At 36.1% G+C, this 17,834-nt stretch overlaps 2 protein-coding genes across 3 annotated transcripts in view; both read right to left on the bottom strand.

Annotated features, from left to right (window-relative positions):
* The window catches only part of IA-2 (tyrosine phosphatase IA-2), a 62,629-nt gene extending 59,637 nt beyond the window's left edge, over positions 1-2,992 (bottom strand). The window contains exon 1 of one of the 2 annotated variants that reach the window (XM_022061351.2): positions 2,146-2,992. In XM_022061351.2, coding sequence (XP_021917043.1) covers positions 2,146-2,236 — 91 coding nt within the window. In that variant the 5' untranslated portion in view covers positions 2,237-2,992. The remainder of the gene's footprint in view (positions 1-2,145) is intronic. The other variant, XM_022061349.2, reaches the window with a different exon arrangement.
* Positions 2,993-6,852: 3,860 nt separating this feature from the next.
* RhoGAP19D (Rho GTPase activating protein at 19D) overlaps positions 6,853-17,834 on the bottom strand; it is a 117,778-nt gene continuing 106,796 nt past the window's right edge. The window contains exons 30-32 of the mRNA XM_022061346.2: positions 15,107-15,315; positions 10,166-10,587; positions 6,853-9,974 (exon numbers count right to left, since the gene is read on the bottom strand). Coding sequence (XP_021917038.2) covers positions 8,829-9,974; positions 10,166-10,587; positions 15,107-15,315 — 1,777 coding nt within the window. The 3' untranslated portion in view covers positions 6,853-8,828. The remainder of the gene's footprint in view (positions 9,975-10,165; positions 10,588-15,106; positions 15,316-17,834) is intronic.

Here is a 17,834-nt window from a genome sequence, read left to right as displayed (position 1 = left end):
TGACACTACAAGCAACACTGATTGAAACACCTAATGTTGACAAAGCCGAGGGTGGCGAAGCATGATTGTGCTCTTATCTTGGCGGAAACCAGCGCAACGGGAAACGCGTGTTTAAGCGTGACAGCCGAAAGCAGACTACGAAAACTGCTTCAATCGTTCTGTTCTACAGAAACCATAAACCATACATGAAAGAAAAACTAAGCCCAAAAGTGGAAGTAAAACTGGCTACTAAAAACAGACAACAGGATCGGCATATACTTTATATATCAACCCACTGCATGTTTTAAATTATTATACACCAAACAAAAAAATCAATGTTTTAATTAATAATGAACTGGAAAAAATACGGACGGAACGATCGTGGACTAATTTAAGGTATTAGTCCTACATTTAATTACAGGGACTGAGTAAAACCATAAAACCTAGGGAAGAACACTGGGTTTCCGCGCCGAGTTTAGAATCAAGGACCTCCCAAATAGGAAGCAGGAGCACTAACCACTCAACTAATGTCCGTGGTGAAATGTAAGTTTCCAAACATCTGTTCTTCGGGGGGAGGGGGGGGGGCAGAGTTGTACTAATGATACATTTTTCAGCATGCATGTCCTCAATATGACGAAAGTGTGTCCAACCACTTTGTAGGAGCTGTTAGCATTGACATATATTTGATAAAACTCAAGGTGAAGTTACATCGAAGTTACACTGCAACGTTTTCACTTATTTATTGATTTTTGCTATCAGCAACCGAAAGTGTAATAATTATCAATAGTGCTTCAAATGTATTAATAAATTCGAAATATAAATTAATAATTTTTCTGGATATTCTCACCTGTGCTTCATCACATGTAACCATATTAAAAAAAATTAATTTAACACAAAGCCTAAGTTGTACTCTTTGCGAAATATTAGGCCTATCACACTTAAAACTCAAGGAATTTGAGATAAGTAGAGAATATAGCACGCATGGGACAGATGAGAAATGCATGTAATATTTTATCCGAAAACCTGAAGGAAAAAGATCAGCTGGAAAACACCTACGTAGTTGGAAGAATAATTAAGTAGCCTAAAATGGGTCTTACAGAACTGGGTTTGATATAATCTTGACATTAAACGGCACAACTCTATAATTTCGTTTTCCTTGTAACCATACTTAAAAATATTACAAATGCCTGATATATATTACTAAGATTTATGCGATGCACTTTTATGGTGTAAAAACCTCTCGGCTATCAGCCACTTTAAAGAACGAAAATGAGACTGGAGGCAAAAATTAAGATCTTAGACCGATAGGTTGTGAGATGGTGTTGCTGAACAATTCGATTCTCCTATCGAAGTTTTAGTACTGGCTAAACTGTTTATCGGAAACTAATTGTTGATAGAACAACATAGATTCAGAGGGCCTTGACTTTGTATTACAGACTGATCAAACAATTCAATGTATAAACTGCTATATATATGTTGAATTACACGTATACGTGCTGCTTCGTTCGATTTTTCAATCAAAATGTGATTTTAAGTACTGCTTTAGATATTCCAGTCATTCTTGATGGCTGATTTTCTAGTGCTGACATAATTCGTAATTTAGAAACCTGGACAGTCGCCTGTTCCTTCATTTAACTTTAATCGTCTTCGAAAACATTTTGGTGAAACGTTCAAATCCTTGTAAGAATGAAGAGCTGAAGTAATGATGATATCAATTATGTCACAGCTCTCTCTTTTGATCAAAATAACAGACGAACAAATGAAGCAAATGTCTGGTGTTCTACGATGATGGTGGATTGTTTTAAAATTGTTCTGAACAAGAAACAAAAATAAAAATTTTAAATATAACTTCTTCTGAATAAAATTTCAGTGTTCTTGTACATAGAACAATGATCGGTAAAGCCATTAAGTGAAGTCATTTGGCATAAAATGCAAACATTAACACAGAATGAACAGACTCTTTCAAAAACACTTTTTCAAAACAGCGACCAAGAAAAATGTCTTATTAACTTGATGACATAATGCTGTAGAGTTTTGTATGACACTAGGCTGGTGAACATTACCCATCTGATCATGAATCTACATAATCTGATTAAATACTAAGAAACATTCTTCAAGAACAGGCAGTCACTTCCTGCAATAACGTTAAACAGTGATATTACTCACCGATATTTCCATTCCCTAGACACCCGGCAATGAGACACAAATTGACCAGAACACTGAACCATCCTGAGGCAGGATTCCACACCCCGTTCATCGCTGGGCCACGGGATGAAATGATTTTCACGTGTCAGAAACAATCAACGCAGTAGCGTTGTGACCTACAGTTCATTGGAAGCCATCACTGCTTCAACACACTAGTCTGAACTTTGAACCCGATCACTAACGCATGGCAGAGTATTCAGTAGATAATGGTTAAATAATGTGACAATGTCAGACACGAATCCAATCTGCCGTTATGCCACAGACTAATCTCAGATATAAACCAAGCAACTAACGAACTAAGGGCAGAGTCCTGCGCAAGCGCAAGCCATCATCCCTTGCTAGGTACCACCGTTCCTGCGTACGAAACGCATTGCTGGAAATTGTAAACAGAGCTTTAAAACTAAAACGGGAATTTCCTTACGCTAACGGGGGTTTTGTCGTGACGGGAGCCTCGACTAACATAAACCAAAAATAAAAGTGAAATTTATACGCAAACTGGAATGGATTTTGTAGATTTCAGCCCACCAGCTGTTTGCTAAGCCAATTGTAGTTTCGGTGGAGGGGAATGTTCAGGGTGAGGGAGGGGTTGCTAATGTGTGTGTGTGTGTAGGATTCGAGATCGATTTTCAGTCGCCGTTGGCGCCATCACCATACAATTCGAAAGCCCCGAACCAAACTCGCAGACAATGAAACACGTTTACGTTAAATACTGCTATCTGTATTCACGCAGGCGTTCCTTATCAATCGTAACTAACACGCAAACGGTGCTCTATTTTCCCGTTCCGATCCAAACACAGAGAAATTTAGTTGTCAACTACACAGCTTAGTTGGTGAATCTCGAATTAAGATGGCGCTAGCCGTACAGGCCGTCTACTCGCTCCCAGGTTTGACGTCATAACGTCAATTCTATCAGGTATCTTTTCAAGGGGTCACACCCCAGATGACAGGTGTGGAGCATTTTGATCTGGGGTCGCGCTTATTCATGATTATATTAACACAAGAATGCTGACCTTATTTCGACCGAGTTTTGATCGCAATTTACAGCATTTAACGATATATGCTATGAACCACTGTCAATACCACCCAAGTGGGGCGTAGGACGCCGGTCGAAGCAGTCTATGCAGACTCGTTCTTAAGAGTTTCATAATCAAAACAGAAAATAAATCAAACCCAGACAACTGAAAGTTTAATATTACTTCTGGAGTTACAATGAAATTAATATGCTTTATGTTACATTTTTACTTCTTGGACGTTTAAGTTGTCATCGTGTGCGAAGTAACGTCGACGCAAGAGGCCCGGGGAGGCAGTCCCGCTTGCCCTTCCCTAAGGATAGCCCTATTAATACTTAACAGCAGAGACATTTGCTGATGTCGGAAATAGTCAACTCTGGAAATGAAACCTGTTTAGCCCAAATTACTAACTCAGCCGCCTGTACATTCGTTTCTGGCTGTTCATTTGCGGAAATAATCCCTTTAAAATAATGGAATTTAAACAGGGAAAGATTGCGCATGAATGAACTCCCATACACACAAAGAAATTTCCCAATAATCGGATGCTAGTATTTTATAAAAATCAGGAGCTGCTTGAATACGACGGTGACATGTTATTTACTTTGGTCGCTCTGTTACGTCAACACCCGAGATGCGGCGTGAACACATTCGGGATGTCAGTGTGCTCCAGTCTTGTTCAGTCACATTTCGCTTTATAAGACATGTCGACGTGCAGCGTAATTTAGAACGACGATGCTGTAATCTCCACCGAATTGCGTTCTAGCGACGAAGCATCGACCGATGCGACAAGACAGGCGCCTCTACAAACGCTGCCGAGGACCATGAACACATAAAGCACAGTCTCCTTAAAGGCAATGATTTGTCCTACTTCACATATTTTACAGCAAGGACTGTTTCGCATCCCAGAGGCCGGAATAGTTTATTAAGTGGTGCATTATTTAACGACGCTATATTAGCTACTTCTTTTAACGTGGATGAGATTAGAGGATGACTGCGTACAGCAAATGAAGCAAGAGAAATCAAGCAACTGTCGTCTGTCTGTGGATGATTTACTGGAAACTGACTTGAATGCTAGAGGAAGACAGATGCATTATGTTCCTCCGAAACGTTAATGATCACCTACAAGCCCACATGGCGTCACAACCCCTAAGATCAAAATCGAAACTTTGAAACTGTTCAACAAAATGACCTTTAAAATCTTGGTATTTCCCACATACTTAAAATGATATATTTAAAGTAAGGCCTACTGATCTGAATTGTTTTCGAGAACATCCCTAGCGTTATCTTGAGGCACTCAGAATAGTCTGTCATCCATTCGGTATTGATTAACCACACACCTGTTGAGTAGCCTACTGCTGGTTTGTCCCAGTGCCCGAGAAATCCAAACGACAGCATTCGTTACTGCTGTTTTGTTAATAATAAGTATCACCCTTCATCCGGGTGCAGTAAATAACGTGCCTGTAAAGGTACGTTTACACTGTGGACTCCTTGTAAAATAGGAGAAATACTGCACCGACAGAAACCAAAATCAAACCAGTGAGCTAATGCAATGCTACAGGTAAAATAATAGATACACGAAGAGGCCTATGCTGTTCCCCAGTGCGCAATTCTTTCAATAGCCGGTCTATCTTTACAATCGAGCGTACTCTGTACTACACTTTATTTTACTTTTACTCTAAATGTTTTCTTACGTCGTGTCCGCACGGTAAAACGTATAGGTACTTTATTAAAAATTCTGTCTTTAAGTACTGTACAGTGCAGACCAATACTGAACGATATTAATGATTTTCCTCCGTCATATCCAGGAAATGTAGGGATTATACCTTCAAACGGCCACAAACATCTCCACAACTCTAAATCCTGGCTTACTGGAGACCGCTGCACGTGGAAGAGACGAGAGGAATGGACAACACAGAAACGGGTCCTTGTTCGGTTAATTTGAGTTCAGGGACAAAACTAATTTTATCCAAGTTCACAGTATTCTCCAGTTCTCCCCTGCTTTCAGTCTGTCGTCCATTCCGCATTTATAAACAGCCTTGATAGTTTGTACAGGTGCGCGTTATATTAAGAAAATATTTGATAAGCTGCTACTGTGTCTACTCCCGTTACCACCAGACCAGCTTCGTTGCTACAAAACAGGTTGGCATAACGCACTTTACGATTCTGAAGAATAAGATACGTGTACATGGCAGAATATCAATATGGACCTTCAACAGCGTGTAGAATACATTCATAGGGTCCACTTTTCTGCGAACATGGTAATGAAATTTAGGATTCCATAAAGACGGATTATGTTCCAACAACTGAGCAACTTTCAGCTTATATGGGCCTTGCACAAAGGAGTTTAAGTTTAAAAATATGTCGTACTATTCCTCTGCCATGCTGCATCTACTGAGTTTCACGACAATCGGTCACCAAACGTCTATAATATTAATAATCATATTTGTAAGATGGATGGACAGACATACCCAGTCCACTAACAGGGAAAACAGACGTATAAGTAGTGCAGCTAGGTTAATCAAAGATAAAATAAACATAAACGTCAATCGCTGCTCTAGAAGTATCAGCGATGGTCCACGATGTCTTAATCACACTCCTATTATGTTACGTTCGTATACATGTCTCAATGTCTGCAGTTCAGTATACATGAACTTTTGTGATTAGAACGAACTGCTGTGTATACTAAATATAATTCAGTAAATAATGCCCAAAAATTGCAGCATGATGAATCAATCACTGTCACCAGCCTTCAGAGCAGTGTTTCCCAAACGTCAAAAATGTGTGCTCCTTTTAGGATCTTCGCCTTACTGGTATGCCCCCTCTCCCACTTATATCAGAATCAGTTGAACTGCATTATGATTACACTTTCAGGTATGAACTAAATAAGGTTATAATATAAGATAAAACGGACAGAAACTTTTGAGATTAATGAATTTGATGTTTTCTTTATATAAAGAGTTCATACAACAGATCGAACTTTAAAACAATTTTTAGTAACATATTTTTTACCATGTACCACACTTTGGGAAACAATGCTTTGTAAAACGAGGTATTAGTCAATCATCAAACCTTGCAGTGATCACATGAATGAGGATACGATGGGCAGGATACATAGCATGCACTGGAGATACAAAACTAGCATTTAAATGCTGGGCAGTAAATGTGTATAACTGGTCCAACAAAACTACAAAAAATACTAAATAAACCCACCTCCTCCAAAGGTCGCCTGCCACACAGGATGAGTCTTGGTGGTGATGTGCAGGATGAAGGTGGGAGAGGAGGGTTAAACCTGTAAACGGAAGGACGGTCTTTCAGATTAAGTAGCAGTAGGAAGGCTTAAATTATACTGGTGGCTGATTACACACACATACAGTTAAGGAAATACTGGGATATACTATGATAAATTTCTGCTGAATAAGCCACATACATACAAGAAGTATGACAAACACTTCCTTCACGTGACGCTACACGTTCTCTGAGGCGTTCACAGCAATTAGAAAAATCACATGGGACTCAAAACAGACTTACTGCATCTCCATAACAATGCATTTCTGAACATAGGTTGATAAGCAATTCCCCAAAACTGTAGTTAAGCAACAATTAAAGTCTGGATCCACTTAGGAACGGAATGGTGGTGATACAGTGACAAACCACTCACAAGTATTCAGAGCTCATATATTTACAAGGGAAAAAAGACCATACAAGTAAAACAGTTCACAAAATGAGTGCGCATTTTTACATTAACTGACTCTAGTAAGCTTCTCATTCAGTTTTAGAGATTCTCCACCTTCGAAATTCCCCCAGCCCTATAGAAATGCCATCACAATATCACACACAAAAATTATACACGTGGACTTCCATTTCCTCTGCACAAGCTCACCTTATAATTGCAACATAAATATACAATACATACATTAATTTAAAAGCTTTCATTCACCCACTTGCAGTTGGTGTTTTTATCAGACTATAAGGCATTTTGAAAACAAAAATAACAATTTTTTCTTCCCCCCTCCCTTCTTTCTTTTATGGACGGTCTATATAAAAGAATTCCCCTCTTTGTTGTTATCACCTCACAATATTATAATATATATATAAACATCTATGGAAAAAAAAAAAAAAAAAAAAAAGGTTTTGTATCACAAAAAGATTGCTTTGTTCAGATTATCTCAACAATATCTGAACCTACCTCACTGAATCTTCCTCTTTGAAACAGTTCTGGAGAAACTTCATACTGTGCACAAAGTTGGACACATACAGCTCGGCTCCACACTGCTTAGTTCATGCATTTCTTCAACCTATCAGTTTTCCACATTCTTCACATAAACAAAAGAAAAAAAATAACAGAACAGAAAACACAGATACACACAGACTTACATCATCAATAAACACACACAGGAATCTGTAAAGATGAGAGCAAAATCTCAACTAAAGCTTTGAGTTAGCAACAGAAAAACAAAATAACAATCTATATACCAGTTTTTCCTTACAACTTCACAGCGCTATGTACTGATATGCAATATTTAGGCTATATTTCTCATTCATGTAATTGACTATTATATACCTACTTTTCTTGGGATGTTTCCAAAGATTAAAAATGTGTGTTAGTGTACAAATCATGATAAATCCAAATGCCTATTAATTAAAATACAATGTCTTTATAAAATAACATTTCAATAACATAACATGGATGATGTGTTGCAATTGTCACACGTCAAGGAACTCATAATATATAGTACCGAATGATAAGTCGGTTTACGAAAAATGAACCTGAAAGAATAGGAAGAACATGGCCATAACCTAATTTATGGTGCTAAACCAGCAGTTGCCTGAAGAAACTGAGGAAAACCATGAAAACTGTCAATCAGAATAGCCAGTCACCAGGCTGAGATTTGAACCTGGGACCCCTCCTGAATATGAAGCAGCAGGGATAACCATTCAGCTGCAATGTTCTGTGTCAGGATCTTGTTAATGACACAAAAATGCCTACTGTTGACAAAGTAAAATTAAGAAAAATCTGAACAATAAACGACCTTCTTGGATGTACTTCACATGCAATAAAGGAAAGAAAAAATACATTCATAATATATAAAAAGTGTCTATAAACCTTCCAAACTCAATATGCATGGTATCTTATCAGCACGCAATTAAGAGATGTTATCAAATATAACAGCCATTTTAAACCATTAAAGACAAGTTTACTAATTTTCATAATTGTGGACCATTCTCATTTGAGAATAAAAATCCAAAACTGGTGTATAATTAAAATTTTTGTTGCAGAGCTGTAGTCAGAATAGCTAGTACTTTGAGACATGTGTTGGTTGTATGCTCAACTCTGTTCCAAATACTTTCAAAACGTCACAATATTTTCACTCCTTGTCCAATTAACTGAATCCTGGAGTCGCTTTGTTATGGCAGTAAATCACTTTTGGACTGCATTTTCATTTCTGTACAGAATCAGAAACTGGTGGCATGACATACTTGTTATCATGGGTAATTTATACTTAATATTTAAAAGACTGAGGAAAGAAAAAAGAGCCTTGCATGGATTCAGCATAATCTGACTCACCTTCAAATGAAACAATAATCTGTGAGATTCCTCAGGCAATGTAATGCATAAGCTGATCTCTTGATGTTTTATACATGGGACTCTAAGGGTACTTTGAATACTCTTGAGGCTAGATTTGGATCTGGGAGGCTGTGTGGACGACCTGTAACTGGTGAGAGGTGCTGCCTGAGTTCTGCCATGATGCCCCCACTGCCAAGCAGGCTAATCTCAAACAAAAATCCATCCTGTGCCAATATTCCGCTGAGGCGTGATGAACTGAGGTCGGGCGAACTTGTTCGGAGACACCGGCGTTCCTTATTGCTTACAGTTGTCATGGAAACAGCACTGGCTGCCTCATTCTCTGCAAGCTGTTCATGTTGCAGCCGATTGTCCAACCAATGGAGCTTGTCAAAGTCCTTGGTCCCTCCTACAGTGTGACGACGTTTAATGGAACGTTCAGGCATTCCATTCTTTCGTTTCAGTTTTGTCAGAATTGTTGCTATATTTTCTTTTTCTTTGTTTCCCCTACTGGAACTTTTAAAACCAGAGCTAGAAATTTGTATCTCTTGCTGCCTACGTTTGCTAATGTTAGATTCTGTTTTTTCAGTTTTTGTTAATGAGTCAGAACGTTTTAACTTTGTGTTTGATGGTGATTCTAATCTTTCAGCTTTAGTGAGTGATTCAGAACGTCTGAGTTTTGTATTTGAAGATGTCTCAGTTCTCTCTGCTTTTGACAGTGACTCAGAACGTCTGAGTTTAGTGTTTGCCAAAGTTGTTTCACTACTCTTTTCAGCCTTTGTCAAAGACTCCGAACGTTTAAGTCTACTGTTTACAGCTGTTGTCTCCTGCTTATCTGCCTTAGTCAATGATTCTGAGCGTTTCAGTTTTATACTGGCAGCACTTCCTTCTTCTTTCTCTGATTTTGTTAGAGATTCAGATCGTCTGAGCCTACTACTATGTGATGATTCTGTCTTTTCTGATTTTGTCACGGAGTCTATACTTTTGGGTCTTGCAACTGCGCTTCTGTCATTTGCTACCTTTTTTAAATTATCAGAGACAGTTCCATCATTTTCATTTTTCTTTTCACAGTTCTTGCCTCCATGTAATGATTTCTGCTCCAGATGAGGGAAACTCTTCCTACTGGAAACAGAACTGCTCTCACGAGATCTTCCCCTAACTAGATAATCTTGTTTCTTTGTTTCCACTTGCTTATCTTCATCCTTTCCAACAGCATCCTGAAAAAATAACATGTGTAAAAAGTCTACATATCTAGGTATTAATGGAAAACTTTTACATAGCCATGTTCACTTAATTTATCCCATAAGGTATTAAGTTTGTCCAATGCAGATTTACTTAAACACCATTCTTGAGAAACCTAGTGCCTGCATTGGGAAAGGGTTTACTACAGTAATACTATCTAACTTACATGTTTCTGCCCTTTACAAGCAGCAGAGGCACTCTTCCTGCGATGAAGGCTAGGGTCTCGGAAGATAGTTGTGGCAGTGGTTGTAAATGCTCCTGCTGGCTGTATTGATATCCTTTCAGTGTTGGTAGATGTAACTGTTGAAGCTTCCAGTAGACTACTTATTGATATCTCTGAGCTTCCTACTGCACTCACAGATGACTTGTCATCACTACTGCTTGCTGCATTTTCTTTCTCTTGTGGCAGCTTACTGGGTTCCTGAGTCCTGTTACTAGCTTTAATTTCTGTAGCAGTGGTTGCATCAGTGACAGCTTCAACTGCTGTTGTTAGTGTTGTTGTTGTTGCTGCTGCTGCTGTTGTCGCACTGAGTAGAGATTTAAGCTTCCGGTCAAAGGTTGATGTCAGACTCACTAGTAAGTCACTGCCTATGAGTTACAACAGAGAATCAAATGAATTAGATCATAAAATATGGAAAAACTACCAAAAATTATATCTCAAATTAGTGTTACACATGCTATATTATAGTCATATAGTCAAACATTGAAATTTGTGACATAAAATTTGGCAAGAAAATTGCAGCTAGTATAACACTTCTCACCCCTTCCTTTCTATGTTAACTTCTGACGGAAGCGTGATTGTAGATCAGAATTACCATGTCCTCATATTTAACTATTTTCTGACTGATATATTTCTATCTTGTACTTTACCATTCTGTATAAACCCAAATGTTTTTACTTCATAATAATGTCTGCAGCACTTTATAATGTAAATTGATTACAAGATATAATTTTACAAGTGAATAATTTCAGAGTGTATTGTTTATTACATGCATTCTACTCTTCCCTCCTTCCACATAAATAAAAATTACTTATATAAAGTATGCATAATATGTGTATTCAGTAACATTTGTTGGTACTGAAATTTAGGGGGTGCATAAGATTAGATTTGGTCATATGAAAATTCTTTGTTCAAAAATAAGGGTTGCATAAATGCATTCACTGCATACCACATGTCAGGAGAGTACAAAATTTCTTTATAATGTGCAAGTATTTTGTTATAAATTGAGTTTGGTGAGATATTAAAGACATTCTCCTGATGGAGAAAGAGAGAATATGTGTGTGTATATTTATGATTTTTCTTTAGTTTATTATTTTATATTTTTTTGATATGACCAAACAGTAGAAAGGCTCATTTAAATTTACTTGATGACAATAATTAAATAATTCAGTAATACATATCATAAATCTAGGTGTCTGATTGCTAGTTCATTCTGTATACTCATTAGTTCAGTGCCAAATTTCATATGCATCCCTCTAAATTGTTTTGTGCAACACATAACACATCTACTGTGTTAATGATTTCAAAACTACATGTTACTGAACATCTGGAGATCAGAATTAAATCAACATCTTCGTTGTTAAATAATATATATTAGTAAGTGACTAAAGTATAATTATTACTAACTTTCAGCGAAAACAAAAGAAGGCTACCATTCTACCAACAACATTCACATTCCAAGAACTCTGCTGATTAAGTAAGATTGTCACACAGTATTTTTTTCTTACTACCATCTCTAAATTACATGTGAATCTGCTGTGTAGGCAACACATTCAGTTTTTAGTTTTATGAGGAGGTGGATGTCCTTATGTGAAGTCTGGAAACCACTATACTATACTATACCTTACAATACTATACTAGTAATCATGTATATACATGCTTAAACCTCCATGGTCAGTTAATAAAAAATCTGTGTTGCAGACGACATATATGCTTGTCAAAATGGAAATTATGACAAAATTATAAAACAATGATGGCATTTAAGTAATTCTATGTATATGTGGACATTTCTGAATAAAATTAACAATGGTAAAGAAGTTCATTAGACTAAATAGCCCAGACACTGCCAGTTGGTTATCACAACACAACATCAATATTATACTGTAACAGCAAGAACTTAATCATCAGCAACTTAAAAATTCTATCAGGCATATCAACACAAAAGAAATAAATGCAAACATTTCTAAATATATATGCAATTAATAGAATACACACATATCTGATAATAATGAAAGAAGTTAAAAAAACTAGTAAATAAAGAATGATGCCAATGGTAAGTGTTCCGTGACTGTTTAAAGTTACATTTAATAAAATTAAACATAATATGTAACTGCAAGCACAAAATATTGTTATCTGTATTTCACACTGTCTTCAATGTCTGCAAATATGAGCTGTACATTTTTAAATAAAACTTAGTAATTAGTAAAATATAACAAAGGACTAAGAAAAGTTAAAAAACTGTTAACATTATGTGGAAACCACGTTTCCTAAACAATAATGGTTTAATTTAAGGTAAGAGTATTCAATTAGGACAAGATCATGTACCAACTGAGACAGTATGTTTAATGGTAGTGATTTTTCATTTGTTTCTTACTTTTAAGAAATTGAATACCTGAAGGCAAATCCTTATTAATCCAGTGTGGTTCATGTGCAACAGGAACTAAAATCTCCCACAATAGTTAGGGATAGAAAGAACTATCACACATAAAATATTAGAAAGCAATAAAAATAATGCATCACGTTTAAAAACATTACACTCCAAAATACAAAATACTCATGTAATCCAGTTCCTGCAACAAAATTCCATTTTATAAAGAATAAAATGGTTCAAAGATGGTACATCAAAGTACCACCATCCTATGACATTACATTATTCACCAGTTAATCTCCAAATACACTACTCGATTTGTCCTTGCAAAATAAAAGATATCTGATGATATGTTACTGACTTCTACTAACAGTGTTATAGAAAATTATATTAAAAATAATAAAGACACACAAGAACAAGGAATTGAAATGAGTATATACAAAATAGTAGACAGAACACAAATGACTGGCAAACATGAAACAACAAACTGAGTGAGGTTACAGACTTTCCACTCTGTTACAAAAATTATCCTATATACAGTCAAAAGAGAAAGAACAGATCACACAGTAATGAACTATATATGCTGGAGATTGTATATAAAACATGATTTCTGAAGGCTACTTGCAACATTCACTTGGATTTTCCTTGTCAGTTAAATCACTAACAAACAGTAGGAACTTCAAAAACTAAAACTTGAATTAAACTAAAAAATGTCAGCATATTAAAGAAACTGATGAAAGAAACATGCATTGCCCTAAGATAATTTTCTTCTTACTCAAATAAAAATCTCTAAACACCATGTTCTCTTACTGTTTCATATACGTCTATGATTACTAGCTATATGGTACAGCTAAGAGCTTGAGCCTTTAGTTTCTGCCTTAAATATGAATAAGCAGAACCCTTGTTGTGTTAAAGCATTGCTAGCAAATGTTGTATTTCAGGTTTAAACAAATCAAATGAATGCAAGTTTATAAATATGAACTATTCATCACTATTAATTCACACAGTCGCCACTCAACATTAAAATATCTCCATATACTGATATATTACGAGTAACAGGCAGAAGCAATTACAGTACAAAGTAATGTCTTCAAATATTAATCCAACATGAAGAGGAAAACATTTAACAACGCTGAATGTCTATTTCATCGTCTCTTCATACTACATACCAGTAAGACATGGTTCTTATAAATAACAGCCTCGATGTAAGAGAAGTATACACTAAAAGTACAGTTTTTAGTTCCTCCATCATGGTAATTACACACTTTAATACAGAACCCTTCCCTTCCTACATATTAGGGATAAATGTACAAAGTGTGTGAAATTTAATTAATGTGAGACAACCTATCAAGATGATCCTTATAAAACATACTCCATAAAAATGGTGGTTTGGTCAGTAGTAATGTACATAATCTGTTGGCCTATTTGGGAGATACCTGATTTGAATCTCAGTTGCAGCACCAGCTATTCTGACTGAGATATATCATAGTCTTCCTCAGTCTTGCCTCATATTAGCGAGTTATGTGCAACCTCGTACCTTTGCATACTGTGATACTGTACAAATGAGATGGTGAATTTTGAAACTTTATAAACAAAAAGCAATCTTCCAGCTATACATAACCTACTAAACAGACATTAGCCTGAAACTTGAATGCCCAAATTGTTTGAAACACAAGTATATTTACTTTCTGTAACAGGAAGACTCATTAACAACATACTACATCCTCAAATTTTATGCTTCAAACATCAAAACTGAATTTAACTAACTAAATTACCCCATGGGGCAGGGTCTTTCTCCAGAAACTAAGCTGATCCAATTACAAAGCTTCATCACTGTGTTCACAAGAACTTGCCATTGGTCCCATTCCAAAGAAAAATTAATTCAGTTCATATCTTTGCATCCAACTCCATTAAGATCTATGTTAATATTATCTTCCCACCTATGCCTAGTTCTTGAAAGTGTCTATTCCCTTCATATTTTCCTACTAAATTTTTTTATACATTGTGACACTTTTATCAAATCTGCTTTTTTGAGTTCCATAGATACTGCACTTCCCAACAGCTTAGGACTTAAAAACACATAACAATATGACATGAATGTGATGATAAAAAGTAGCCAATTAGTGGACTTGCATTTTTTTACAGAAAATTTAATGCCTCCTGTTCATACCAATAATAATATAATTAAAACTAAACGTGCATATTAGTCAACTATTAACAGAATCTGGCATACAAGTAACATCACATTATTAACACAAGAATGCCTGGAGGAAAAAAATGTAAGCCCCTGTTAATGTGAGTGGCAATGGTCCAATTATCAAGCCAGAAATCAACTTCAGTATTAAAACACTACATATGAAAATAAAATGAACAACATGACACAATTAATAACATAAAACTGTCAGGCAGGTGAGTTAGGTGCGTGATGTGTGAGAGCGCAAGGCAGAGAATATAAATATAGAGTGAAGGGAAATGCAGCCAGCAGCAGCAGTTGAGGGGGCAAGGAGACCCCTCCTTACCTCTCCGCAACCTGCCTAATGCTTCTGATGGTGCAAACTTGAGGCCTGCATGGTGGTAGTGGTGATGGTGGTGGGCAGTGCTGCTGCTGCTGTTGATGGGGCAACCAGGGCTGCCGGTGGCGGTAGTGGTGCTTGAGGGTTTGCTGATGAAGGTTGTTTGTGGATGTAAATGTGACAGGAAGCACCATAGGCTCGGGCTAGCTGCCTGTCTATTTCCGTCATTGGCAAATGGGAAGAACAAATGCAAAGTGGAGAGGGGCAGAAGAAGGGAGAATTAAAAAAATTAAGAAAAAGAAATACAAAGTTACCATTCTTTCATCAACCAACCACATACAGGTCTCACCCTACAGGATTCTCAAAACTACTTTTCTACTTCTAAAAACAGAATTACCTCATATCTGAAATCTTACTTAATCTAATAATAGTTTACATATATCTGAACATAAGTATACATTGTAATGTGTGGAGCTGCATGACCTAATACCAAGGCATCAAATTCCACCAACGGTTAACATTGTTATACTGACAAACTAACAAAATAATAAATTTATTCGCTGAACCTGTTTTACCATTTACAGGAAGGTAAAGTGTACTCAGAACTCCAAAATGACTGCAAAGCTATAATTAATTAAATAAATTAGTTTGCTGATCAACTTCAGAATTAATATTTCACCTCACATTATCCAATCACCAATTCAGTACTTTTCAATGCCTAATTGTGTTTTTGTGTGTACTCACAGATTTTAATAACTATTGTTATGGAGATGCATAACCAATACTTATGATCAATAATGTACATTCTTGACTGATAAAAATCTAGTTATCATCTCTGAACCGAAAGAAAAATCAATAACCACTGATCCTAGAAGTTAATATAACTGAGAAATAAGTCTATAGAAATTTCTTATATTTATATATACAGCTTGATTAACTGGCTAATTAACATACATTTAGCATAAAACTTCATTCAACTCACAGAAAATCTGTAAACAACAGAAAATTAGTCCCACAAATTAATGCGGTTGTAATCATTTTGATGTTCTGCACATGAACAAAATTTTGTTAACATAGTTAATTCTTACATTTTCAGGATACTTCTGAAAACAGTACTAACTTATTGATCAATTTTAAGCTGGGAAGAATACTTATGTCAGCTATGAACATCAAAGGTTTAGAAAAGAGACACACATTCAGTAAAAGAAGAATTAAACACAAGTGTAAATTCAGCACGGAGTACCATTTCATACATTGCAGAGTTCATTGCATGCACACTGAATATGAACTAATTATGTGGAGAGCCTTCACTGATATCAGATCTGAGATTTATGTTGCCGAATGAGAGTCATGGCTTTATTTTACAGATTTAGCAGCAGAATTAGGCACATAACACACTTATCAACAAAAGCTGTTCTATGTTTATCATTAATAGGGCAAGGACTGGATTGCATTTGCTATAAAAACTAACTAATTTTGACAGTAATTGTCATATGAAAAGTTTCACTAGGACATGACTGTTTCTTTATATATCCTTTACAATTCATTAATCACCGTATCATTCGATACTATATAGTATGAACTAGTGACAATTATTAAATAAACCATAAAGAAAATAAATTAACAGATAATGCTTCTTAATGGTAACAGTCAAAATTCTCAAGAAGGAAAACAAACAGACTTCAGCTATAAAGAAGCTATGCACATGTTCTCCATACTGAATTTAACCAGAGCATGCAAATACTGCTATAAATGATACACAGGCAAAATACAGACCTACAAAGTAAATGCTGCACTAAAAAAGTATCAGTCATAATCCAGACAAACTCCTGATTATCTGATTATGAAATGAACAAAAACATATGGTTCTCAAATATGATACATAGTACCTGTCATGGTTCAATCAAAAGACACTACAGTGACAAAAAACAAGTGACCACCGCCAAATATCAGGCCATTTTGAAGGGAGGGGTCATCACTACTCTTTACTCCAGTCCTCCACACAGGATGAAGACATCTTATCTTCAGGACAGAAATGGGGAGGAGGACTAACACATCTGCCAAACAATTTCTTTTTAAAAACAAGAGTAAGTTACATGTGTGGCAAATATCATATCTACTCTATCAGCTGTAGATACTTTAATCGCTGTAGAACCTCAAGTATCTGACACGATTTGATCATGGTTACTATTAAACATAAAACAAAACTGGAAAGGGGGAGATAGAACCTCAAATCTCAGATAGCCAAATAACTGATCACATATTCTATAATTTTTAATACGCTTACATAGTGATGAATATAAGAAAAATTCACATAAGAAAGCCAGGGCATGTCCCCAAGGAAGATTATGGCTTAAAAATTCCATAATATTTCAATCAGCTAATTGAGGTTCCACTGAATAAAAACATATTGATAGTACTGTTACAGAAGAGTGGTATATTTTGTACTTCTAAGAAGCAGCTTTAACATGTTTTCCTGGTGTTAAGAGGTATTTTAATGTATGCTTTGCAGTGATATTCATGCAAGTTGCAGCTAAAGTGAATCAATGCTGAGCAACTGCCAACAAGAATGGTGCTCCTTACATCAAATAATTAAACAACCTAATTGGCACTCAGCTACCACAAATATTAAACCCACACTGTAAAGAAGTTGGAAGGGAACAAAATGTGCAATGTGAAAAATGTTACCATGAGGCAGCAGTACTTATCTGCATCTTGCAAATACTTTTACAAA

This window comes from Zootermopsis nevadensis, unplaced genomic scaffold (genome assembly GCF_977971745.1).
Source record: "Zootermopsis nevadensis isolate Lab colony 2312 unplaced genomic scaffold, Znev_1.0 Znev_ptg000027l, whole genome shotgun sequence".
Classification (NCBI taxonomy): Eukaryota; Metazoa; Arthropoda; class Insecta; order Blattodea; family Termopsidae; genus Zootermopsis; species Zootermopsis nevadensis.
The sequence above is the reverse complement of the archived record's forward strand: the minus strand, read 5'-3'. Positions and strand labels throughout refer to the sequence as shown.